This window comes from Ranitomeya imitator, chromosome 6, assembly GCF_032444005.1.
Source record: "Ranitomeya imitator isolate aRanImi1 chromosome 6, aRanImi1.pri, whole genome shotgun sequence".
NCBI classification, from domain to species: Eukaryota; Metazoa; Chordata; class Amphibia; order Anura; family Dendrobatidae; genus Ranitomeya; species Ranitomeya imitator.
The window spans coordinates 40,795,323-40,821,080 of record NC_091287.1 but is presented as its reverse complement, the minus strand read 5'-3'; the positions used below and the strand labels follow the sequence as shown (position 1 = coordinate 40,821,080).

General features: G+C 42.4%; 1 protein-coding gene across 2 annotated transcripts in view; it reads right to left on the bottom strand.

Annotated features, from left to right (window-relative positions):
* The window catches only part of PLXDC2 (plexin domain containing 2), a 635,896-nt gene that overhangs the window by 191,992 nt on the left and 418,146 nt on the right, over positions 1-25,758 (bottom strand). For both annotated transcript variants that reach the window (XM_069729531.1, XM_069729533.1), the window contains one exon: positions 14,268-14,337. In XM_069729531.1, coding sequence (XP_069585632.1) covers positions 14,268-14,337 — 70 coding nt within the window. The remainder of the gene's footprint in view (positions 1-14,267; positions 14,338-25,758) is intronic.

Here is a 25,758-nt window from a genome sequence, read left to right as displayed (position 1 = left end):
AAAAACAAATGAATAGCACAGAATACAAGCACACCGCATGTGTGCCCCAGAAAAAGAAACAGACACTTATCTTTTGCTGAATTTGCAGCTAAGCAGGAGAGCCAGAAAGTGATCCAACACTTCAGAAGAAACATTGACAACTGGCAAGGACTAATGAGTCCTGCAAACCTAAAAACCCCAGTCAGATTTGCAATCAGCAGATACACCTGTCCAGAACTGCAGGCCAGGGACAACTGCATTACCACCTACAGCCATCGGAGGGAGCCCAAAAGCAGAATTCACAACAGTACCCCCCCTTGAGGAGGGTCACCGAACCCTCACCAGAGCCCCCAGGCCGATCAGGATGAGCCAGATGAAAGGCACGAACCAAATCAGCGGCATGGACATCAGAGGCAAAAACCCAAGAATTATCCTCCTGGCCATAACCCTTCCATTTGACAAGGTACTGAAGCTTCCGCCTCGAAAAACGGGAATCCAAAATCTTCTCAACAACATATTCCAACTCCCCATCAACCAACACAGGGGCCGGAGGATCAACAGAGGGAACAACGGGCTCCACATATTTCCGCAATAAAGGTCTATGGAAGACATTATGGATAGCAAAAGAGGCCGGAAGCACCAATCGAAAAGACACCGGATTAATAATCTCAGAAATCTTATAAGGACCAATAAACCGAGGCTTAAACTTAGGGGAAGAAACCTTCATAGGAACATGACGGGAAGACAACCAGACCAGATCCCCAACCCGAAGCCGGGAACCAACACACCGACGACGGTTAGCAAAACGTTGAGCCTCCTCCTGAGACAACACCAAATTTTCCACCAGATGAGCCCAAATCTGCTGCAACCTGTCAACCACAGAATCCACACGATAGCATCATGCAAATTATGCAACACCAGAAATCGACAATCTTCCTGATGGGCTGGCGCCATGCGCATGGTCACCTGTGTCCAAAACTGGGGCTTATTTTTAGCCAAGGGTGTAGCATCAATGCCCCTTAAAGGAATAGGGTTCTGCAAAGGCTGCAAGGGAAAACCACAACGCTTGGCAAACTCAAAGTCCATTAAGTTCAAGGCGGCGCCTGAATCCACAAACGCCATGACAGAAAAAGATGACAATGAGCAGATCAGGGACACAGATAACAAAAATTTAGCTTGTACAGTACTGATGGTAATTGAACTGGCGATCCTCTTTGTCCGCTTAGGGCAGACAGAAATGACATGAGAAGCGTCGCCACAATAATAACACAACCTATTCTGACGTCTGAAACCTTGTCGTTCCGTTCTAGACAGAATCCTATCACACTGCATTGGCTCAGGAATTTGCTCTGAGGACAACGCCACAGCGCGCACAGCTCTGCGCTCCCGCAAGCGCAGGTCAATCTGAATGGCCAGAGACATAGAATCACTCAGACCAAAAGGCGTGGGAAACCCCACCATAACATCTTTAACGGATTCAGAAAGACCCTTTCTGAAAATTGCCGCCAAAGCATCATTATTCCATTTAGTCAACACCGACCATTTTCTGAATTTCTGACAATACAATTCTGCCGCCTCTTGACCCTGAGACAGGGCCAACAAGGTCTTCTCAGCTTGATCCACAGAATTAGGTTCATCATATAACAATCCCAAAGCCTGAAAAAACGAGTCTACATCAAGCAAAGCCGGATTCCCAGATTCCAGGGAAAATGCCCAATCCTGCGGGTCGCCACGCAGCAGGGAGATGATGATTTTAACCTGCTGAATGGAATCACCGGAGGATCGAGGTCTCAAAGCAATAAACAGTTTACAGTTGTTTTTAAAACTCAAAAATTTGGACCTGTCACCAAAAAACAAATCAGGAGTAGGAATCTTCGGTTCTAAAACAGGAGTTTGAACAATATAATCAGAAATACCCTGTACCCTAGCAGCAAGCTGGTCTACACGAGAAGCTAATTCCTGAACATTCATGCTAGCACAAGGCTCTTCAGCCACCCAGAGATAAAGAGGGAGGAGAAGACAAAGTAGACTGAAGAAAAAAAAATGGCTCAAGACCTTTCTTCCCTTCTTCTGAGATGCATTTAACTCATTATTGGCCAGTTGTACTGTTATGATCAGGTGACCTTAGAGCAGCATGAAAACTTTCCCTGGAGTAGGTGGTAACTATACAGACCGCAAACCCTGATTTTAACACCGCAACTAGAAGTAGTCGTGGGGTGTGCCTAACAAAACCTAGACACCTCGACACAGCCGGAAGACTAAATACCCCTATAGATGGAAATAGGAATACTATCTTGCCTCAGAGCAGAACCCCAAAGAATAGGCAGCCCCCCACAAATAATGACTGTGAGCAGTAGAGGAAAAGACACACGCAGGCAGGAAACAGGATTTAGCAAATGAGGCCACACTAGCTAGATAGGAAAGAATAGGACAGGATACTAAGCGGTCAGTATGAAAAAATCCTTCCAAACAAATCCACAGCAGAAAATACAAAAACTCCACCATCTAACTAAAGATGTGGAGTGTATATCTGCAACTCCAGAGAATCCAACAAGACTGAGAAAACACTGACACAGTCTAAGCTGGACAAGAGAAAAACAAATGAATAGCACAGAATACAAGCACACCGCATGTGTGCCACAGAAAAAGAAATAGACACTTATCTTTTGCTGAATTGGCAGCTAAGCAGGAGAGCCAGAAAGTGATCCAACACTTCACAAGAAACATTGACAACTGGCAAGGACTAATGAGTCCTGCAAACCTAAATACCCCAGTCAGATTTGCAATCAGCAGATACACCTGTCCAGAACTGCAGGCCAGGGACAACTGCATTACCACCTACAGCCACCGGAGGGAGCCCAAAAGCAGAATTCACAACAGTGGGTATGTTGTGTTTTTTTTTTACATTTACAATGGTAACCAGGGTAAACATCGGGTTACTAAGCGCGGCCCTGCACTTAGTAACCCGATGTTTACGCTGGTTACCCGGGGACTTCGGCATCGTTGGTTGCTGAAGAGCTGTCTGTGTGACAGCTCAGCTCTCCAGCGACCACACAATGACTAAACAGCGACGCTGTCGGCATCGTTGTCTATATCGCTGCAGCGTCGCTTAATGTGACGGTACCTTAAGAGTGTGCCTCTACATACCAGCTAAAGACAAGCGAAAATTAGAGATGAGGCCTGGAGAGATGAAAACTATAAGGCACAAGTCATACAACATGCAGAAACAGGGATATTCTTCTTTTATTTACATGACAGCTTATTCTGAATGAAAGGTGATCTCTAAGCTCACCAAACAAATCTTAGGTGGTTGTGCATTCATGTTTTATTAGGAAGCATGGAATTAGCTGCTGACAGACACGTCTGGCAGCAGTTTATCATCACTGAGAATAGAAGGATCATGGGTTGGAATTTTGCATGCCTGATCCACCATACACCATATTGATTTATCACCTGTGAATATTATGATTGAAAAATGGAAGGAACCGAAACAACTTAGCCTTGAAGTGGAGACCCTGTAATGTTAGAGAGCGGGGTCACCGAGTGCTGAGGATAAGAGGGTAGAAAAGTCACCAATGGTGTGCTAGTTCCATAACTGCACAGCCCAAAGCTCCTCTTGTATTAATATCATCACAACAATTGTGCTCCGCCGCAAGCTTCATGGGTTTCTATGGATGAGGAGTTGTTGGTGTGGAAGACCATGACGGACTGCCCAGAACCATGATTTCAACCCCACCTAATACTTTTGGGATGAACTAGAATGAAGATTGTGAGCAGTTCCCTCTGGCATCTTCTTTACTTCCCCACAGCACGCAATGTCCTCTTCCTCCATCTTAACTCTACAGTAGGGCTTCCAGCACTGAGTAGGCCTCTGATGTCCCAAAATATGTCATCAGAATGTGGGTCTCCTGAGGTGCTGACTAGGCCTCAATCAATGCAGATTGTGATCTCGTTATATCAAGGAGTATATCATGACATCAGAGGACTGCTCAGCTCCCACGCACGGTGAAGATGGAGGAAGAGAAAATTGTATACTATGAAGAAGAGGTTAAAAGCAGCTGTGCGGGGGAACAGATAGGGGTATGTGGCACCAAGAGAGGGGAGCAGCATGGTAAGTATTATTTTTTCATTCTTTTTCACCCCTTTCCTGGCTTTCTACAAATTAGCATAATGGCAGTTTGCCAGCCACCATTTTGCTGGATTTGCACAAATTGTATAAAAAATATCCGATTTATTTTGGGAGAATTCAAATGTTGGGATAACATTCAAATAGCTTAGAACCAATTTGTTCAACTCTACCTTATAGCTTTTAGATCTTCTACAAACAGAGAATCGCAAGCTGTTTTAGTCTCTATGGAGAAATCTTGCACAAGTCCTGTGATTACAGCAGCCTTGGCACTGACTCAAGCAGTGAGTCTTATTGAGCTTTGACTTGAGCTTGGTTTTGGTTTGGGTTTTATCTCAACTCTTAGATTTACAACTGCGACCTTGTGTTCTCAACATAAACAGTAGACCACTCTGCTTGATGTTTATCTACAGGCAAGTCTTCTCAACAATTATATGCAACAATTACTGTTCTGTAAACTTATTTCTGGTTGTTGTGTCAGAAGATCGGAAATCTAAGAAAACTTTTAATCTTTATTTCTAATCCCAATATGCACATTGGTGAAGTCAGCTGTTTGTGTCCCACAGAACCCTATATTTCTACCTTCTATTTCAACCTAGTCATCAAGAATAAATCTTAGCACTTTTATCAACTCCATCTTAATTATCATCCTGCTCTACATTCAGATGATTCTGTACTTGGCTTTTCATAAGTTTCTAACAATCAATCAAACTTTTCAGTCTTTCTGAGGTATGAAAGCAATTTAAGAGCTGAAATAACTTTAAAGGAAGCTATTAATTTCATTTCAATATTTTCATTGCAATCTTTCCAGACAATGTCATTTACTTCAGTCGTACAATTATGGCTTATTGCCGTTATCATTACTACGGATATAGACTATGAAAATCCAGAATTTGTTGGCTCATTTGCATATACCTTTTAAATTGGCTGACAAAAAAAAACATAGACGGTAAATTGCCGAGAGCAGATTTCAGGGACCCTCTCTGACTATCTGAACCAGGAACTTTTATCAGCCACTCTCCCGTGGTCCTCCATTTTAGTATATGGCAGTGCTAAGATAGCGGAGCATAGGCTTGGCTATCATCACTCCTAGATACAATTAATTAAGCAGAATGGCATTTGCCATTGTCGTTCTATTCCTCCTGGCTGCGGCCTAATGGCTAGTAGAGAATGTATAAACAAGCCCCCCCCATTTTGGCAATCGTCCAAGGCCATACCAATCTAACAGCTTTGACTTATCCAGTAGATAGGTAATAGTTTTTTGAACTGGAATACACATTTAATAAAGATCTACATTTTTTGGACACCATCAATGTGTAATTTGTGGAGGACTGCCTTACAAGATCTACAGTGCCTTGAAAAAGTATTCATCCCCCATGAACTTTTCCACATATTTTTCACCTTACACCCAGAAAACGAAATGTTTTTTTATTGGAATTTTTGTGATATACCAAGACAAAGTAACACGTATTTGTGAAGTGTAAAGGAAATGATACACAGTTTTCTAATTATTTGAAAAAATATGAATCTGTAAATGGTGACGGGTTTTCCTTCAGGATTGTCTTGCATTTAGCTCCATCCATCTACCCATCAACTCTGACCAGCTTCCCAGTCCATGCTAAAATAAAGACTCCCTATAGCATGATGCTACCACCACCATATTTGACAATTGGGATGGTGGTTTCAGGGTGATGTGCAGTGTTAGTTATCAGCCACAAATAGCATTTTGCATTTGGCCCCAAAAGTTCTACTTTGCTCTCATCTGACCAGATCACCTTCTTCCACTACTTGCTGTGTCACCTACACAGCTTTTTGTAAACTGCACATGGGATTTTTTATTGCTTGCTTTCATAAATGGCTTCTTTCATACAGGTCAGATTTGGAGAGTATAAAACCAATAGTTGTCCGGTGGACATATTTTCCTGAATGAGCTATGGATCTCTGCAGCTCCTCCAAAGTGACCATGGGAATTTTGACTACTTCTCTAATTAGTGCTCTCCATGCTTGGGATGTCTGTTTACGTAGATGGCCATATTGTGGTAGGTTTGCAGTTGTGCCATACTTCTTCCACTTTTGGATGATGGATTGTACAATGCTGCTCGAGATGATCATAGCTTGGGCTACTTTTTTTTTTTTATAACCTAACCCTTCTTTACTCTTCTCCACAACTTTATCCCTGGCATGTTTGGTGTGTTCCTTGGTTTCCATGATGCTATTTGATACCTAATGTTCTGAGGCCTTCACAGAACAGTTGTAGTTATACTGGTAATAAATTATACACAGGTGGACTCAATTTACCTATTAGGTGACTTCTGGAGGCAAGTGGTGACCTTATTTAGGGTTATCAGATAGCAGGGGGCTGAGTAGAAATGCATATATCAATTTTCAGATTTTATTAAAATAATTAGAAAACCATGTATCATTTGCTTTACACTTAACAAATACCTGCTACATAAAAGTTGGTATATCACATGAAAGCCTAATAAATAAGAATAAAAGCTTGTGGGTGTCACGTGAAAAATATGGAAAAATTATACATGCACAAAAAACGTGCATCTATATGGCTGCACTCCCCCTCCGTACCTACAGTGCAATGCCTCTGAGCCCACAATATCTACCAGTACATCACCACAGAGCACCAGAATGATGGCCCCACAGGTCAATACTTCTTCCTCTTGCAGGGTGGCATCCGGAAATATTTTACATGTTATTAACTAAAACAGGATACACCACTGGTAAAACAGTTCACCAGTCCTTACTTTCCGAAGGATAAACCATAAATGTCTACTACATGTAGAACCCACCACTACATCTGTCTCGAGAAAACTGTCAGAAACATAATTAGCACAATAGACTTTTATTAGCTGAGGTTGTATTTTCATAAGAGACGGCCAAAAAGCCCCCAGTATTTACTTGGTACTTATAGTACATTCTTTTTGTCTCTTCTGATATCCCCAGGTGGAGAAACATACTTTATTATAGATTTTAATAAAAACCTGAGTTACGTTACAAAAAGGTAGAATCCCTATTTTATCCTTCAGTCAACAAATACTAAAAATGACAGTTTAATGTAAAAGAATCATGACTGTGCGAGGAGTTGTGCTTCACAGTTAAACCTTTACGGCCAGAATTTCTTACTACACAAACCCGATAGCCAAATATTCTCTACAGATCAATGCTCAGTGAACTTTACGCAAGACCATGGCTGTAGTACTGTGACACGACAAAGGACTCCTCTCTAATAACACTTAGCGGCAGTCTATCAGCACAAAATGGCCGTTCAAACTAAGCACTGACGCTTGGTGCATGTTCGGTGTGGCCAAACCGGTCAGTGTACCTTCCCACCTGCTTGTTTTGCACCAATCTCTCCCTCCTCTTCCTTGGTTGACAGTTCTGGCCTTATAGGAAGAGTGCCGAGATAGATGGAAAACAGGTAGGTGCGCTGAACTGTTTCACCATACCAGTGGTGCTCCTAGTGCCTGCGTATGGTTTGAACAATCATTTTGCGCTGACAGACTCCCTTTAAAGAAGCATTCCCACTAAATTTTTTATTAATTAAATGTGTGTACGTGCATGTAATCTAGTGTGAGTGCATTACTATACTCAACTATCGCCGTTCTCTCTGGAGTTCAGCGCCATTCTTCTCCTCTTCTGATGATGTCAGCGTAATTATGACTAGCCGGCTCACTCTATATGTGAGCCGGAAGTCTCTTTTACAGTGAAATCCTTTGGAGCCCAATTCTTCTGCTCCATAGGCTTACAATGTAAAAATCACTTCCGGCTCACACGGAGCGCTGCTTGATGTCACTGAGAAGAGGAAGAGGAAAATTAGGCGCTAGACACCGGAGAGAGCAGCGGTAGATGAGTATATCAATACTCTCACACAACATTACATGCACATATACACACTTTTAATTGTATCTACACTTGAAATAAGTCAACTTTTTGAGATAGAAAGTAACAGAAAAGATTAAAGACAAAAAATAAGACAATTTTTTATTTTATGCAAAATTCATGAACAAGGTATTTGATTTCGAAGGATAAGGCTCAAAAAACATCAACGAATACCACATCGCGATTTGCACAGATGTCTGAATGCGCCCTCATAGTAAGTAGCCTTGTTTGTACACGTAAAGATAGAGAAAGACGATCAGATATCACATAAAATTTGTAATTAGCTTTCTCATGGAAATGTGAAAACAAGCTCGGTTTGTGAAATTTATTAGCAGCTTCTGTGGGTGAAATGTGGAAACAAGCGTTGTAGGCGCAATGTTTAACTGGACTGCCGGTAGCAAGCCATGCTGTGAACCTCCAGCTCAATCCAAGATTATGCTTCCAGCTTTTCATCGGCTGCATTTGTAGCAAATGGTGCTGGAGCAGACCTTTTTTAATAATCTTATGTGGGGGTACTGTTCCCCATGCTGTGGGTGAAATATGAATCAGCTTCTTTGGGGGTTCTGTGCCCCATGGTCTGGGGTGAAGTTTGTAAGCTGCTTCTGTGAGGTTACTTTCACCCATGCTCTGTGGGTTAGTGGGTGAAATTTCTAACTGGACTGATGGTAGCAAGACTCAGTCTCTGTGAGGGCACTGTTAAAATTTGTATTTTATTCATTTACTTCCTATTTTACCATGATTGCTATGGTGAAATAACCCCTTTCAGTGATTTTCCTATTCACATTTGTTGGCACGGCATTTGTCCTGCTCTTACCCCCATTTTCTTCCTTTTGTTTACCTCCTAGCCCTTACTCTGACTATTTTACAGCACAGAAGTTCAGGTCCCCATTGATTTATATGGAGTTTGGTGTATGGGGTCAAGTTCGGATCCTAAACCAGACTTTTTAAAAAGCCCGTCCGGACCTGAATATCCACGGGTTCGCTCATCACTAGTCTACAATTACAGTTTCTGCAGAAATTAGTGGAGCTGATAGCCTGGAAAAAAAGTCTATTTATGAGTTATAGTAGATGATAACAACATGCCTGAGCGTCACATTAGTACAATGTCTAAGTCTGAACAAAATAGCAGATATATATTATAAAGATAAGTTTATTGAATGGTACAAAAAGGCAATAGACAGAGACAAGGCTAAAAGGGTGGTGAACCATGCTGCAGCACAAACGGTGGGAGACCGCACAATGTACCCAAATGTCACAACAATAAAAGCATAACCAGTATTGATGGCATCAGTACAAATATAATCATCATGCTTATAGTAACATACCTAGTGGTGTGTAACAGGGGCACATGCAATCTCCCGCCCTCCCTGACGCACGTTTCGGAAGAAAACTTCCTTCTTCCTTCTTGTTGTTTATGGATCACAGTATGTGAAATCTCTCCTTACAATCCAACTGGGCATTTCTTCCGAGTTTATTCTGAAGACCTGCGCTGTTACCCCTATCTCCTGCACACTGTCAATCAAAGGTTTTCAACATCTCAGACTGTTAGATCAGATGCCAATATACAATTGCCAGTATGTAGGCGGGTGAAGTTAAAGCGCACGCCCCAAGAAAAGACTCGGAAGAGACACCCAGCTGGACTTCAAGCAGAGATTTCACATAATGTGCTCCAAAAGCAACAAATGTGAATATCTCTGCAATGGAGTGGTGCAGTGCAAAAAGCAAAAGAGCGAACAAATCAGAGAAGATAGAGAATTTTACATGATATTTAACTCAATTTTTTTCTAGAAAGTTAAAGGTCCTCTTTAATGTCCTTGCTGACTGGACACTTTTTTAATATTACTTTCAACCATAACAGGACAGTAAAATTATCCCATTGACAAGTGATTCAAACTTAAAACAAATTAGTGCACGTGTTCTGAATTCCACCTTGCTGAGGTTTTTCCTCTACAAGTCTTCATTATTATACAGTATGCTCCAGCCATCTGTTTCTTTCTCTACATTGCAATCCTATTCAAGCACTTTTCATTGCGCTCATGGTATTTATAGATGTACAGATTACCTGCAGGCAAGATGGACACATTCCCAGGAAATGCAACCGAAAGGGCTAAAAGGCCAAATTCCTCAGCTTATGACTACTGTACGTGATGTATATGCTGATGCACTGCTAAATATGTTATGATTTCAGTGCATGGGTTTAAGTTCAGTGCAGAGCTCCAATAACCCGGTTCCAGAAAGTCTTATATCTTATTCACCCACGCAACATAATCATGAAGGGAAAAACACAGGAATAGTGGTGTATATTCTAGTGAGCGGCTGCCATGTCCATTTCATAAACAACCAGTCACTTTTTACTTTAGTGCTCTGACTTCTGGCTTGAGTTTCAGTCTCCTACTCTGACTCCAACACCTACGTCAGGCTGCTAGGGCAACCTGAACATGAAGATGATATCAGTTTTGGCAACCTATTTGAAGGGGTTTTCTCATGTTTTACAATTCACCTCATTAAAAATCTGCTCCATTTTGTTCTTAGTCAAGGTTAACAGCCACTTTAGAGTAGCTGGTTTTCCTAGGCAAAATGTCACGAGTGTGTTATGTCCTCCTGGGAAATCTGGGGTTAGAAGATCACTACTTAACTTTAGCCTGTGTGTTTTGATCCCATATTAAATGGATTTAATTTCCTTTGGTGCTGAAGAGGTTAATGACCTTTTCTATGCTGGTCAGAAACTTGCAGCTCCATTTTCAGCTGCTTCTGATCCAGCCATTACCTTTCCCTATAAAATCTGGCCAGGCCTTCTCTGTCTTGTCGGTGAAAGCTTTGCTTCCTAACTCCTTGGAGATGCTGTGCTGAATAGGACATCATTGTGGCTACAGGAGATTGTTGCGTGGTGTTTTTGTGTGTATGCTTTCCTCATTGTCCAATTCCCATTTGGTTGGTACATTCCTATCCTTCCCTATATACCTCTCTATCTTTGGTGAGTGTTTGTATGTTTGTTGCTTTCTGTCATCCCTATTTTGTCTTTGTGCCTTGTTTACCTTACATTTCGGTCCCTTGTCTCATGGTGTGGGAGAGGGGACAGATCATGGTTTTACAGGAGGATAGTATGATCGGAGACTCAGGCCTCTCTACCTTCAAGAGTACCCCCGGGACAGGGATTGATGGGGTCCTTGTTCCTGAGACAGCTTGAGGCCCCTCTTCCTTACCAAAGACTGTCACAGCTGAGAGAACATTATTTCAAGCTGTTTGCTGTTCAGCTTGAAAGCGCTGCTTTGAAGTTGGCTGAATTGTTAAATATAGCTAGTTCCAGTTCTCCCTGTGCTCCAATATGATACCTTTGCTAGCAAAGTTGGAGAGTAGTAGCTCAAAATAGCATCTCAGCCATGTTGCTGCACCTAACTCTTCATCTTCAGGAGCTCACCAGTCTCTTCAAGTAGGAAGTCAGTAGGCAGGGGTGCGGTGTGCTCCTGAACATAGGAACTTAAGGCAACTACTTTAAAATTGGATTAGGGTAATCACTAAGTTACATATTGCCTAAGGAGTAAAGACTTATGCTCTTTTTTTAACATGACATTAGTTTGAGTCACCTACTAATATATAGGAATAACAGGTTCCGAGACATTTCACTCCTTTGTGAAATAGATCCCACTTGTTAATGCAGCCTGCAACCAAAATGACTGCTGAAGGAGGAGCATGTGACAAAACGTGTCCATCAGTCTCCCACAAGAGAAAAGCAGCTTGTCCATGCAAACTGATTTCCAATTGGTGGAGGCTGAAAGACATGTTTGGTCACATGCTATTCCATCAGTGGTCATCTTGAGAACAAGAGCGCTGTGCAGTCTTTGAAGAAGGCTCCACTACTAAGAGCAGGAGGAGAAGCTGTCCATGGCATCTAAGGAGGTAGATGTGGGCTCCGTAACCCCCCATTGGGCCTACGTGATACGATTTGGGGAATCAGATGGATTGTTCAAGAGCAGCCAGCGGTCTATGGGGGGACTCAATTCAGACTTTTGCTTTTGGGCCCTGATATTTAGATAGATGAATAGATACAGTAGATAGTTTGTACAGACTATTTTGCAGCATTTTTTTATGCAAATAAGAAGCAACTTTTTACAGTACCAGCAAAAGCTACAAGATTTCAGAATTCTTATGAACCCGCTTATTTTTTTGCTTCCAGATTGAATTTGAGAACTGCAGCGTTTTTAAACGTGCAGCTTGTCAAATCTTTCAATCTTTTTTTTTTTTTGCTGTGTTTTTGGTGAATAAAACTACCTTAAGAACCCCTTTATAATCTTCGACGTACACGTACACGTCCCTGACTTTAAAGTGAGCTTCCACACTAAGCCTGCATCTTTCATAGTAGATGATGGCTGATTTAATAAGCCATCATGTGCTTTTGACAGCCACAGGTGAAGCTGGATTTTTTTTTATAAATATGAAAAAAAAAAAAATTAAAAACACAAAAGTTCAAATCATCCTCTTTTTCCCAGATTAAAAATTAAACAATTATTTATAAAAAAAAAACATACACATATTTGGTATAGCTGCGTTCGTAAAAGTTTGATCTATCAAAATCTAAAATAATTTTATCTGATTCGTAAATGGCGTAACCAGTAGGGTTGAGCGAAACGGGTCGGCCACTTTCAGAAGTCGCCGACATTTGGCAAAGTCGGGTTTCATGAAACCCGACCCGACCCCTGTGTGGGGTCGGCCATGAAGTCGGCGATCTTCTGAATGTGGTATCGGAATTCCGATCCCGATTCCCGATATGTTTGCAATATCGGAAATCGGTATTGGAATCCATATTTAATGTAAAATAAAGAATTAAAATAAAAAATATCGCAATACTTACCCTCTGATGCGCCCTGGTACTAACCGGAACCTTCCTTCCTTCGAATCAGCGCTTCCAGGACCTGGCGGTGACGTCGCGGCTTGTGATTGGTCGTGCGGCCGCCCATGTGACCGCTCGCGCGACCAATCACAAGCCGCGACGTCACCGCGACATCACCGAAGGTCCTGGAAGGGCTGATTCGAAGGAAGGAAGGCTGCCGGAAAGAAGCAGGGCGCGTCCGAGGGTGAGTATATTCCTATTAGGTATATACTCACCCTCGGACGGGCCCTGCTTCTTTCCGGCAGCCTTCCTTCCTAAGAATCAGCGCTTGCAGGACCTTGCGGTGACGTCGCGGCTTGTGATTGGTCGCGCGAGCGGTCACATGGGCGGCCGCGCGACCAATCACAAGCCGCGACGTCACCGCGACGTCACCGCAACGTCACCGCCAGGTCCTGGAAGCGCTGATTCGAAGGAAGGAAGGTTCCGGTTAGTACCAGGGCGCGTCAGAGGGTAAGTATTGCGATATTTTTTATTTTAATTCTTTATTTTACACTTAAATATGGATCGCAGGGCCTGAAGGAGAGTTTCCTCTCCTTCAGACCCTGGGAACCATTGGAAACCCAATGCACTGCATTGGGTTTCGAGTTTCGGCCGACCCCGACCCCGACTTTTTTATAGGATCGGCCAATTTCACTCGACCCGACTTTTGAAAAAGTCGGGTTTCGTGAAACCCGACCCGATCCTATAAAAGTAAAGGTCGCTCAACCCTAGTAACCAGAAAAAAGTAAAAATGCCAGAATTACTCTTTTTGGGGAGCCGCAACATAAGCCCTCACAAAGCCACATATCCTGAAAATTGAAAGAGTTACAGGTCTTGAAAAATTGTGACAAGCAATTTTTTTTCCCTCCAAAATTTTTGACCACTTTAATAAAAAAAGAAACTATGCATGTTTGGTATCTGAGTAATTATACTAACCTGGGGAATCATATTGCCAGGTCAATTTTACCATATCGTGGACATATATGGTAAATAAAAAAATAAAAAAAATCACATCATTCTAGAAAGGGCTGATTGCTTCTATAAGACCATCGAGAGAGAAAAAAAACTGTTATCTGTGAGTCGAATTTTGTCACACATTGGATGCGCTCATGACTCCCTAGGAAATATCCAGAAAGCATAGGAGAGGAAAATATAATCATTGATAGAAAACCATGAAAAATGAATTTTCTGCTTAAAAGGCTTCAATCATTTGACTATCATGAGGCATGAGAATTATTCTCCCCAGGTTTGAACTCCTAACTTCTCCGGTAAATGGCTTTCTAAAGTATTCGACTCCTTCCATTGTTTACTTTCCAGGCGCCGTAGGTATATTATTTGATTCCGAGCTGGGAGGAAATCCATACACAATTTCTTGCAGTTGATAAGTGTAGTGGTACTTACCTCCAGTTGCCACTGTAATTTCACGTAGGAAATGTCCGTAGAATGGAAAATCAAAGGACAGGTTCACTCTCTGCAAGGTACAATGATAGAAAAAAGAAGTCACTTTTTTTTTGTACGGAGGGAAATACTGAATTAAAGTTTCATGCCAATGAGTGTTTTATTCATTATACTCCATATACTACTTCACTTTAGCTTCTAATAACATTCACTTTCAAGCTGTTGCCATGGAAACAATGCTGCCGTTGTAATAGAAAGAGAAATTCTGTGAAAGGAAATGCTTAGCATACTCCGAACAGATTTATTTTTCTCCCTATCATCAAAATAATTTAACCTTTATGTCTGAGAATAGCAAATGCACTCTCATTGCACAATGTCACCTCAAATGATGCCTTTCGGTGGATCTTACGTGTAGAAGACGAGAGGGATAGTGTTAGTATAAATGTAATGTTTATTGGAAGGAAAAATAGGAAAATGTGATCTGTGAAAGGGGTCATAAGCATAATCTGAGATATATGGTGCTCACAAGCTGGGACAAGGGGTAGGCAGGATAGGCAGCAGCGCAAGGACCCCATTGAGAAAAGAGGACCTTTCACTAGAAATGAGCGGAATGGGGCAAAATTAGAATTTGCTTGTTTGCGCGGAATTTACCAGGAGATTCTGTTCACAGCAAAGTTTTTCTCCTATAGTCAACTCATCACTCATCTTTCCGGATGTCCTCGCCGTCTGATCCTCTGCACTTCCACTGTGTCACATCTCCGGCCTGGAGTTCACTCTAGCTCTGACCTATAGTGAATAACGGGCTGGGGATCCACCACGATTGAGGTAGAGAGGAGCAGACAGGGAGCAATGGGGTCCAACAGATAAGTGGGGAGGTATGTATTTTATTTTTTCTCTTTTAACCTTTTTTCTGGCACTCTACCATTCAGCAAGATGGCGGACGCCATTTTGCCGAGTTCATGCGGAGTGAATTACAAAAAATCTGTACCCGCCAGAATGCAGATTTTTGTAGAATTCAATTCCACTCGAATAAATTTGCCCATCTCTTCCTTTCTCTAATTTTAGCATGTAAAAGAGGCCACATCATGATAAAGTGGCTAAAGATCTGAATAAAACTTTGTTGTTTTTTTTTAATCTCCCATCTATTTGCGGAGAGATTAGCTAGTAAAAGTTTATAATTTAATCTCCCTTTCAACCAAGAGGACACTAGCAGAGACTCGGTTACTTTTTCCCCTGCATGATGTTGCTCAATCTTATGCAGGAGGAAAAAAGAACAAGCTCATAGATAAGCTTAGAACAGGTTCTCCCTGTATGATACCCACAACACTGCTCTCCTTTATGATCTCTGCACATACCATGGACAGTAGAGCAGAGCTACGTGTTATTACAAACACATCTTGCAGCTTCCATCTCCAGGCACTCAGGGCACTGACAGCTCTGCTTACTCTGCCTACCCCTACAGTGACTGTGAAATCTGTTGTAATGAAACATGTCTCTGCTTTACTCTTGTCACGGGGGTACTGGGTAGACTACAGCTGATTACCCGGGTCCCTGCGATATCCCTCAGACTTGGGAAAACCCTGTCTGTCCCTCTCCCAGAATTTACACTGGTGGTGTGCTTGTCTGGGCCGCCAGGCCTGACCCTGACTCCTGTTTCAGTCCTTTGCTGAAACCTCCACCCGCCACCCAGTGATAAGACCACACACCAACCTCCACAGAAAGAACAGACAGGGAAAACTAAAAAACGCACCACGCCGCAGACACACAGGAAAACACTATAATGTGCACAGGGCAAAACAAACACAAATATAGGAAGGAGAAATATGACAAAGGATAAAACACCACCAGATATGATATTTTTTCTCCTAGACCACCACTCCAGACCGAGATCACCGGGCACAAGACACAAGCTATAATCGGTGATGCCCAAAGTCCAGAATGACTATTTAAAGGCCACGGGCATGACCCAGCCTCCAACCAGATTACCAGCTAGATTAACCCCGGATAACCTGGATAAAATCTAGCCGGCACCACTGAGCGTATAGTGGACAAATGTGGAATTACCGCTGTCTGTCGGACGCCCTAGTGTGAATAGCGTCCGACATGACAACTCTGCACAGTAGGTGCAGAGATGACGGAGGAGAGCAGAGCTGTGTGTCATTACATTTCTCACATAGGCAAAGCCTGTTCTATGCTTTTTTTCTGGTTTGTGTTCTTTTTTATACTGCATGAATCCTCCTGCTTATACTTGGGCATATGATTGGGCATGCTGCTTATGACTGTCATACAGGTGAAAAAGTAAATGCTCCCATAGATAAATCTCTGCTAACGTTCCCTTGGTTGAAAGGGAAATTAGGAGACATATCAACAGATTTTCATGTTGAACTGGACATGCAATGAAATAGTGGAATGAAAAGTGTTTGTTTTTTATTTAGCCTTTCCGTTGCGTAGATATTAGCAATCGAAGTATTTGGTGCCGAATCAGTGAACTTTTTTTTTTAGTCAAGTGGGTGTTGTCAGACAGTTTTCACTGTGGGTGTGTACATCTATTCCATGTACTGTATATATACTGTGGTTTTTATTCCACTACTACATCATGTGTCTAGTTCAGCATGAAAAATTTAATGAAAAGTCCTTTTTAATTCAATCGAAAGTTTCCAAGAACAATGGATTCTAAAGTACCAGGTGATGTTATTGCCGCCACTGTAACATACGAGCACGCCCAAGATACTCGGATAACACCCGAACATGCTTGGATAAGACGTTATCCGAGTACGATCGCCCATCACTAGTCGCCTATGCAATGTTGTCCAATAGGGAAAAAAATGACACTTTAGATTAGATTTTTTTGCTATGGTCACAAGGTGGCATGTAACATTTTTTCCAATGGAGAAACATTAAAACTGAAGAGAGATTTATGGCAACCATACCATCATTTTATTACAGCTCATGGACGATTGTGCTAATTAATGTGCAAGTCTGAAGCAGATCACAAAGGGATGAGAATATAAAAAAGAGTAGAAGTTGTGTATAAGAATGACTGATCATCAAGTGACGTTTCAGCTGTTCACTTTCACAGTGTTATAACCCAACAGATGTAATACCTCCAATTCCAGGAGACATATTAATCATACACTTCTGACAGCAACTCACAACATTCAATTTGTAGCAGACAGAAAAAATGTTCAAAACAGTAACTGAATCCAAAAGAAATGACATGAAATTATTTACATGTTTAAACTTTTTTTTACAGCATTGGGTTTATGAGCAATTTCTACAATTTTACCATTAAAAACTAAAATTTATATAAAAAATATAAAAAAAAACACAATATTACTCCATACCTATAAATTAGCTGAATGTGGTACTTGGTAAATTATTATGAAAATGCTATAATAATAATAATAATAATAATAATAATAATTTTATTTATATAGCGCCAACATATTCCGCAGCGCTTTACAAATTATAGAGGGGACTTGTACAGACAATAGACATTACAGCATAACAGAAATACAGTTCAAAACAGATACCAGGAGGAGTGAGGGCCCTGCTCGCAAGCTTACAAACTATGGGGAAAAGGGGAGACACGAGAGGTGGATGGTAACAATTGCTTTAGTTATTCGGACCAGCTATAGTGTAAGGCTCAGGTGTTCATGTAAAGCTGCATGAACCAGTTACCTGCCTAAGTATGTAGCAGTACAGACACAGAGGGATAATACTGCATAAAGTGTATGAGAACATGATGCGAGGAACCTTTTTTTTTTTTTTTTTTTTTTTATTATAAATAGGCCACACAGGGATCGTTAGGTTAATGCATTGAGGCGGTAGGCCAGTCTGAACAAATGAGTTTTTAGGGCATGCTTAAAACTGTGGGGATTGGGGATTAATCGTATTAACCTAGGTAGTGCATTCCAAAGAATCGGCGCAGCACGTGTAAAGTCTTGGAGACGGGAATGGGAGGTTCTGATTATTGAGGATGCTAACCTGAGGTCATTAGCGGAGCGGAGGGCACGGGTAGGGTGGTAGACTGATACCAGGGAGGAGATGTAGGGTGGTGCTGAGCCATGGAGTGCTTTGTGGATGAGGGTAGTAGTTTTGTACTGGATTCTGGAGTGGATGGGTAGCCAGTGTAATGACTGGCACAGGGTAGAGGCATCGGTGTAACGGTTGGTGAGGAATATGATCCTGGCTGCAGCATTCAGGACAGATTGGAGCGGGGAGAGTTTTGCAAGAGGGAGACCGATTAGTAGAGAGTTACAATAGTCCAGACGAGAATGAATAAGTGAAACAGTCAGAGTTTTTGCAGAGTCGAAATTAAGAAAAGGGCGAATTCTAGAAATGTTTTTGAGATGCAGGTAAGAAGAGCGAGCCAGTGATCGGATGTGGGGGGTGAATGAAAGGTCAGAATCAAGGATGACCCCAAGGCAGCGGGCATGTTGCTTTGGAGTAATAGTGGAACCGCACACGGAGATGGCAATGTCAGGCAAAGGTAGGTTAGTAGAGGGAGAGAACACGAGGAGTTCAGTTTTTGACAGGTTTAGTTTCAGATAGAGGGAGGACATGATGTTAGAGACAGCGGTAAGACAATCACTGGTGTTTTCTAAAAAGGTCGGTGTGATATCGGGAGCAGAAGTGTATAATTGGGTGTCGTCAGCATAGAGATGGTACTGGAAACCAAATCTACTGATTGTTTGTCCAATAGGGGCAGTATACAACGAGAAGAGTAGGGGGCCTAGGACTGATCCTTGAGGAACCCCAACAGTAAGGGGAAGGTGAGAGGAGGAGGAACCAGCAAAACATACAGTGAAGGATCGGTCAGAGAGATAGGAGGAGAACCAGGAGAGAACGGTGTCCTTGAGGCCGATGGAGCGGAGCATAGGGAGGAGGAGCTGATGATCCACAGTGTCGAATGCTGCAGAGAGATCCAAGAGAATTAGCATGGAGTAGTGACCATTAGATTTAGCTGTTAGTAGGTCATTAGAGACTTTAATGAGGGCAGTTTCAGTAGAGTGTAAAGAGCGGAAGCCAGATTGAAGAGGGTCGAGAAGAGAGTTATCTGAGAGATAGCGGGTAAGACGGGAGTGGACCAGGCGTTCGAGGAGTTTAGAGATGAAGGGAAGATTAGAGACAGGTCTATAATTAGCGGCACAGTTTTGATCGAGGGATGGTTTTTTAAGTAATGGATGTATGATGGCATGCTTAAATGAGGAGGGAAAAATACCGGAAGTGAGGGAAAGGTTGAATATTTTTGTTAGGTGAGAGGTGATAGCCGGGGAAAGGGACTGGAGGAGATGTGACGGAATGGGGTCACTGGTGCAAGTGGTCGGGCGAGAAGATGCAAGGAGCCTGCTTACTTCTTCTTCTGTAACTGCTTCAAAGTCAGAGAGTGAACTAGATGCAGTGGGGGAGGGAGGACAATGCTACTCAATCCTTTATAAACATGGACACCTTTGTACAGATTTGCATTAAAGCATAATATTTTGTAAAAAAGAAAAAGTCAGAAAAATTAAAGGATTACTATTAGTGATGAGTGAATATACTCGTTGCTCGGCTTTTCCCGAGCACGCTCGGGTGGTTTCCGAGCATTTGTGACTGCTCGGAGATTTAGTTTTCAACGCTGCAGCTGAATGATTTACGGCTGCTAGACAGCTTGATTACAAGTGGGGATTCCTAGCAACCAGGCAATCCCCACATGTACTCAGGCTGGCTAGCAGCTGTAAATCATTCAGCCGAGGCGATGAAAACTTAATCTCCGAGCAGTCACAAATACTCGGAGACCACCCGAGCAACGAGTATATTCGCTCATCACTAATTACTATAACTTTGAAATGTTTAGATTTTTTTTACATTTTATTGCCCTAATAATTACAAGCATATTCATGGAGGTCAAGTTCCCGAGACCCCAACCGATCACTGAAGGTGCACAGCTCAGAAGACCGAAGGTAGGTGTCCAGCTCCAGGTCTAGCGCATGCGCAGAGAGCAAGCTACGGATTCACTAGAATGCAAAGGCATCATAGTCTATTGAATCCATGCTCTCAAGCAAAAAATGTGCGTTCTTGTATCCTCAGTTGCATACCTCTCAGGGATGGGAGCATTGAGCGATTGGTCGGAGTCTCAGTAACTAAACTCCTACTAATCTGCTTGCCATTATTAGGGCAATTTAATTGGAAAAAAGAAAAAAAATCAAAAGTTTAGTTACTCTTTAAAGGGGTAGTCTAGGCTTTGTGGGGATGTTCATATGCTGTGAGGATTATTTGGTGTCAGCGCTGAGAGAGGGTAGTCACGTGGTCGCAAATATAAATTTGTGATCACATGCCAACTAGACATACTTAACCTCACTTGTTACAAGTTAATTTAGAAAGGATGGGCACGTCTAGTCGGAATGTGGCAGGAAGTATGCAAAATGCTAAAATGCTCTGTTGAGGTCACGAGGCCATGTGCTCCCGGTGCTAGAATCAGAGAATCCTCATGCGTGGCACATGCAATGAGGATTCAAAAGTCTACAGTCACAGAGCGATTGCAGGCTTTAACTTCAATCCCGGACAGCACCCTTTAATGTTTTTTTCTGACACAAGCAATGTTTGAATACATGGCATCTTATAAAAGTAAAAGTTCATACATGCACAGGTGCTTTTAGTTCCATGTGCAAAATTTTTACAAACTTAAATCAAAATTGTCACTGATTCACAAATGGTCTTATAAGGTGCAGGAGGGGGGTCATATCTGAAACTATTCCCCCAATCAGAAAGCTTATATTCATTCTTATTAGTATGGAGAGGTGATAACTAGTGATGAGCGAGTATGCTCGTTGCTCGGGTTTTCCCGAGCATGCTCGGGTGGTCTCCGAGTATTTGTTAGTGTTCGGAGATTTAGTTTTCATCGCCGTAGTTGAATGATTTACATCTGTTAAAAGGAAAAAAAAAAGGAAAAAAAAAGAGCATGAACCGCACATCCCAAAATCATACGTTGATCTAAAGCCGCTAGGCAAAAATTAATATAACTGAATATGAGGTTTTCAGTCTAACATTCTGATCAGACTGTATGAAGCCCACTGCCACTTCACGGCAAACCTCGTAGTGGGTCCTATCGCCCTAACGGAGCGGAGCCGTGCGGCGCCCACCGCCACAGCGGCCATGCACCAGCAGGGCGGACGGCCTGTTGCCCCACAGCACCCATGCTGCGAGACTGAGCCCCCATGACTCCAGACCGCGCCGCCCCACCAGCACAAAGCCACAGCAACAATGGCCGCCACACAGCACCAACACCAAAATGAAGGGAGCACTTAAACTCACCTTCCTCCAGCTCTTCAGTGAGAGCCAAAATGGGCTAGACCCCTAACTTTGCAGTCTCCTGCTAATTAAAATCACCTGTGCCAAATGGGAGGAGTGCTGGTCCAAGAAGAAGACTAGAACATGCTTTGCAAAAAGGAAAAAAAAGAGCATGAACCGCACATCCCAAAATCATACGTTGATCTAAAGCCGCTAGGCAAAAATTAATATAACTGAATATGAGGTTTTCAGTTTAACATTCTGATCAGACTGTATGAAGCCCACTGCCACTACACGGCAAACCTCGTAGTGGGTCCTATCGCCCTAACGGAGCGGAGCCGTGCGGCGCCCACCGCCACAGCGGCCATGCACCAGCAGGGCGGACGGCCTGTTGCCCCACAGCACCCATGCTGCGAGACTGAGCCCCCATGACTCCAGACCGCGCCGCCCCACCAGCACAAAGCCACAGCAACAATGGCCGCCACACAGCACCAACACCAAAATGAAGGGAGCACTTAAACTCACCTTCCTCCAGCTCTTCAGTGAGAGCCAAAATGGGCTAGACCCCTAACTTTGCAGTCTCCTGCTAATTAAAATCACCTGTGCCAAATGGGAGGAGTGCTGGTCCAAGAAGAAGACTAGAACATGCTTTGCAAAAAGGAAAAAAAAGAGCATGAACCGCACATCCCAAAATCATACGTTGATCTAAAGCCGCTAGGCAAAAATTAATATAACTGAATATGAGGTTTTCAGTTTAACATTCTGATCAGACTGTATGAAGCCCACTGCCACTTCACGGCAGTTTAGGGGTCTAGCCCATTTTGGCTCTCACTGAAGAGCTGGAGGAAGGTGAGTTTAAGTGCTCCTTTCATTTTGGTGTTGGTGCTGTGTGGCGGCCATTGTTGCTGTGGCTTTGTGCTGGTGGGGCGGCGCGGTCTGGAGTCATGGGGGCTCAGTCTCGCAGCATGGGTGCTGTGGGGCAACAGGCCGTCCGCCCTGCTGGTGCATGGCCGCTGTGGCGGTGGGCGCTGCACGGCTCCGCTCCGTTAGGGCGATAGGACCCACTACGAGGTTTGCCGTGAAGTGGCAGTGGGCTTCATACAGTCTGATCAGAATGTTAAACTGAAAACCTCATATTCAGTTATATTAATTTTTGCCTAGCGGCTTTAGATCAACGTATGATTTTGGGATGTGCGGTTCATGCTCTTTTTTTTTTTTTTTTTTTCTTTTTTACATCTGTTAGCCAGGCTGAGTACATGTGAGGGTTGCCTGGTTTCTAGGGAATCCCCACATGTAATCAAGCTGGCTAATAGCCGCAAATCATCCAGCTGCGGCAAGGAAAACTAAGTCTCCGAGCATTCATAAATACTCGGAGACCACCCAAGCGTGCTCGGGAAAACCCGAGCAACGAGTATACTCGCTCATCACTAGTGATAACATGAGGAAACATGACAGTATTTTTGTATATGCACATAGCGTTTCTTTGAGGCTATCACAAACGAAGAATTTTCAAGCAGAAAGTGCTTCAGGAATCTCTCTTTCCTTGGGGAGTTTTTGGAGGAGTTTTTCATTTTTTGGAGTGGTTTTTGAAGTTTTTTTTCTGAAGCATTGATTTGCAGTCATTTGATTGTACAGTGCCTTATTTGCACCATCAGTAGAAGCTTCAAGGAAGTAACATGCACTTTCTTTTCTCCAACCAGGCATTTTTCGAAACCCAAAGTAGAAAAAAAAACACTCAAAAGACTAAACATATGACCAGCATAGTGGTTTTACAATAAAATTGAATATGAAGAATTCTGGAGCTATTTTTCATGCATCTTTTGGAACTGACCTGCCCAAAAAGAGTCCTCAAAAATGTCTTGCGTCTTCTTTGTTCCTGGCTGTCACTTCTGCTGCTTTCCATAATTTCTAAGCCCTGCTCACTTCTTTTTATTCACTTTCCCAGAGAACGTATATAGCTACTAGTGATGAGCGCGTGTACTCGTTGCTTGGGTTTTCTCGAGCACACTCGGGTGATCTCAGAGTATTTGTTAGTGTTCGGAGATTTAGTTTTCATCACCTCAGTTGAATGATTTACAGCTACTAGCTAGCCTGAGTACATGTGAGGGTTGCCTGATTGCTAGTGAATCTCCACATGTATTCAAGCTGGCTAGTAGTCGTAAATCATTCAGCTGAGGTGATGAAAACTAAATCTTCGAGCACTAACAAATTCTCGGAGAACACCCGATCTTGCTCTGGAATACCTGAGCAACGAGTATATTCGCTCATCACTAGTAGCTACATCAAGTGCAGCTTCTTTTTCATAGGTGGCTTCCACCTATAGTAATAATGTCTCCTTGTGCAGGAGATTAGTGAGCATGCTCTGTGATATATGCAGAGGGGAGGACTTAACTGTTCCCATTACCTGTCATCTGTGCCGATTCCTCTTCCTGTATTACTTGCTTATATTTGAAGAGAAAGGAATAATTTTTATAGGTTTCTTGAAGGCATCCTAACTCCATACGGCAGATATTAGGTACATAGTCTGTACTGGGAGGATATCAAGATTCCACATTCATTGTTCAAATTAAGAAAGATTTATAACTTGGGGCCAATTCTACAGAACTCTACTTTGTAAAGACAATGATTCTGAATGGTCTTTATAATGTTTTATTGCTGAACGTCCGCAGATTATGCATGGAACAGAATGCAATTAGTTCCAACGTTACTGCGTCTAAATATTTAAAAAGGCTAAAAAGGCAAGTAAATGTTATAATGATTAAATTAAAAAAAAAGTAATAAGTCTTAGAAAGATTTGTGATAAGACTCAAATGTTTTAGAACCTATCAATATTCATCCACTGGTAGTAAACCTTTATGGGAATAATGAACGGCTGTTATATTGTCACTACAGTTTCTCTATAAGAACAGCTGTTCAATTCGGAACATATGGGTTGGATTGGACCAATGACGTTCCAGAAGATCCTCCAGTGATACCATAGTCACATTGGTCCACCAAAACCCAACTGGACCTTCATTCATGTGTGGCCAATCATTGGCTGATTGATAAGTGATGGGTGTTGGTTAGATTTTGACTGTCGGAACGGTAAGGACCACAAGAGCAGAAGGGCTGGATTGGTGAGTAATTAAATTGGTGAGTAATGGTTATTTCCAACATATTTCCAACGTGTAGTCCAAACATCCCAGACAATCACTTAAATCACCGTTATTTTATACTCTACATTACAACCTGAGAGGGCACTAGACGGAACTTTTACTTGGGAACTATATTTGTGTCTAAACATTACATGATATTTGTTGGGCATTATATGGTGCTACTCGAATGCTTCTTTATTGTATTTTGGGCGCTGTGTGTGAGTATTATTTGGGTATGACATAGCGTTATTTTTATTGTTCCTACAATGTATGAAGGCATTGTTGGATCACGATATGTTGAAGAGAACGTGTTATCAAGATTTTAAACCACCGAAAGAACGGTCATTGAACCAGCGCTGCCCCCATGGGCAGGTTAGTAATGATGTTAACCTGCGGATGAATCTCATATCTGCAGGTTAATAGCGTTTTTTTCTTCTGACAGGTACCTTTAATGCTTAGTTAAAGGGATTTTTTCCATTCTGTGAATATGAGAGTTTCTTTAATTTCTTTACAGTTGAATGAGATAATGACATAATAGCGTCACCACCTCTTGTTTCTATCCTGGTGTGTGTGGCCTCTGGACGTTCTTCACCTTGTTGATCATGCGCTGAATTATCCAGTAAATTTGCCCTAATTGTTTTTTTTTATGGAAAAATCTATTCAAGCAAAATATACAGTATACTTAAAATTAACCTGTCACATCCAAGAGCTATTTGCTATTTAATATCAGGGTAATCTGCAGGTAAGTAAAGTTTAAATTATGTGTACATGTTTATTACATTTTTTTCACCGCTAATTACACTGTGAGTGCAGCTGCAATCAATCCCCGACATGATTGACAGCTTGTTTTGCATGGACGCTGCACACACGCGCTGCACACACGCGCTGCACATGCGCACTGCAGAGCAGGATGTCAATTAGTAGAGCAGGGGGAGTGATTAAGGCGCACTCACTTCGTAGCGAGTGGTGACTGTAACGGCTCTCTGCACGTCCCAATGCCGAAAAGTGAATAGCTGCATGAAACACATCATTTCATTACCCCCCTACAGGCACTGAAGGATGCAAATGCTATTTGCCTGCAGATTAAA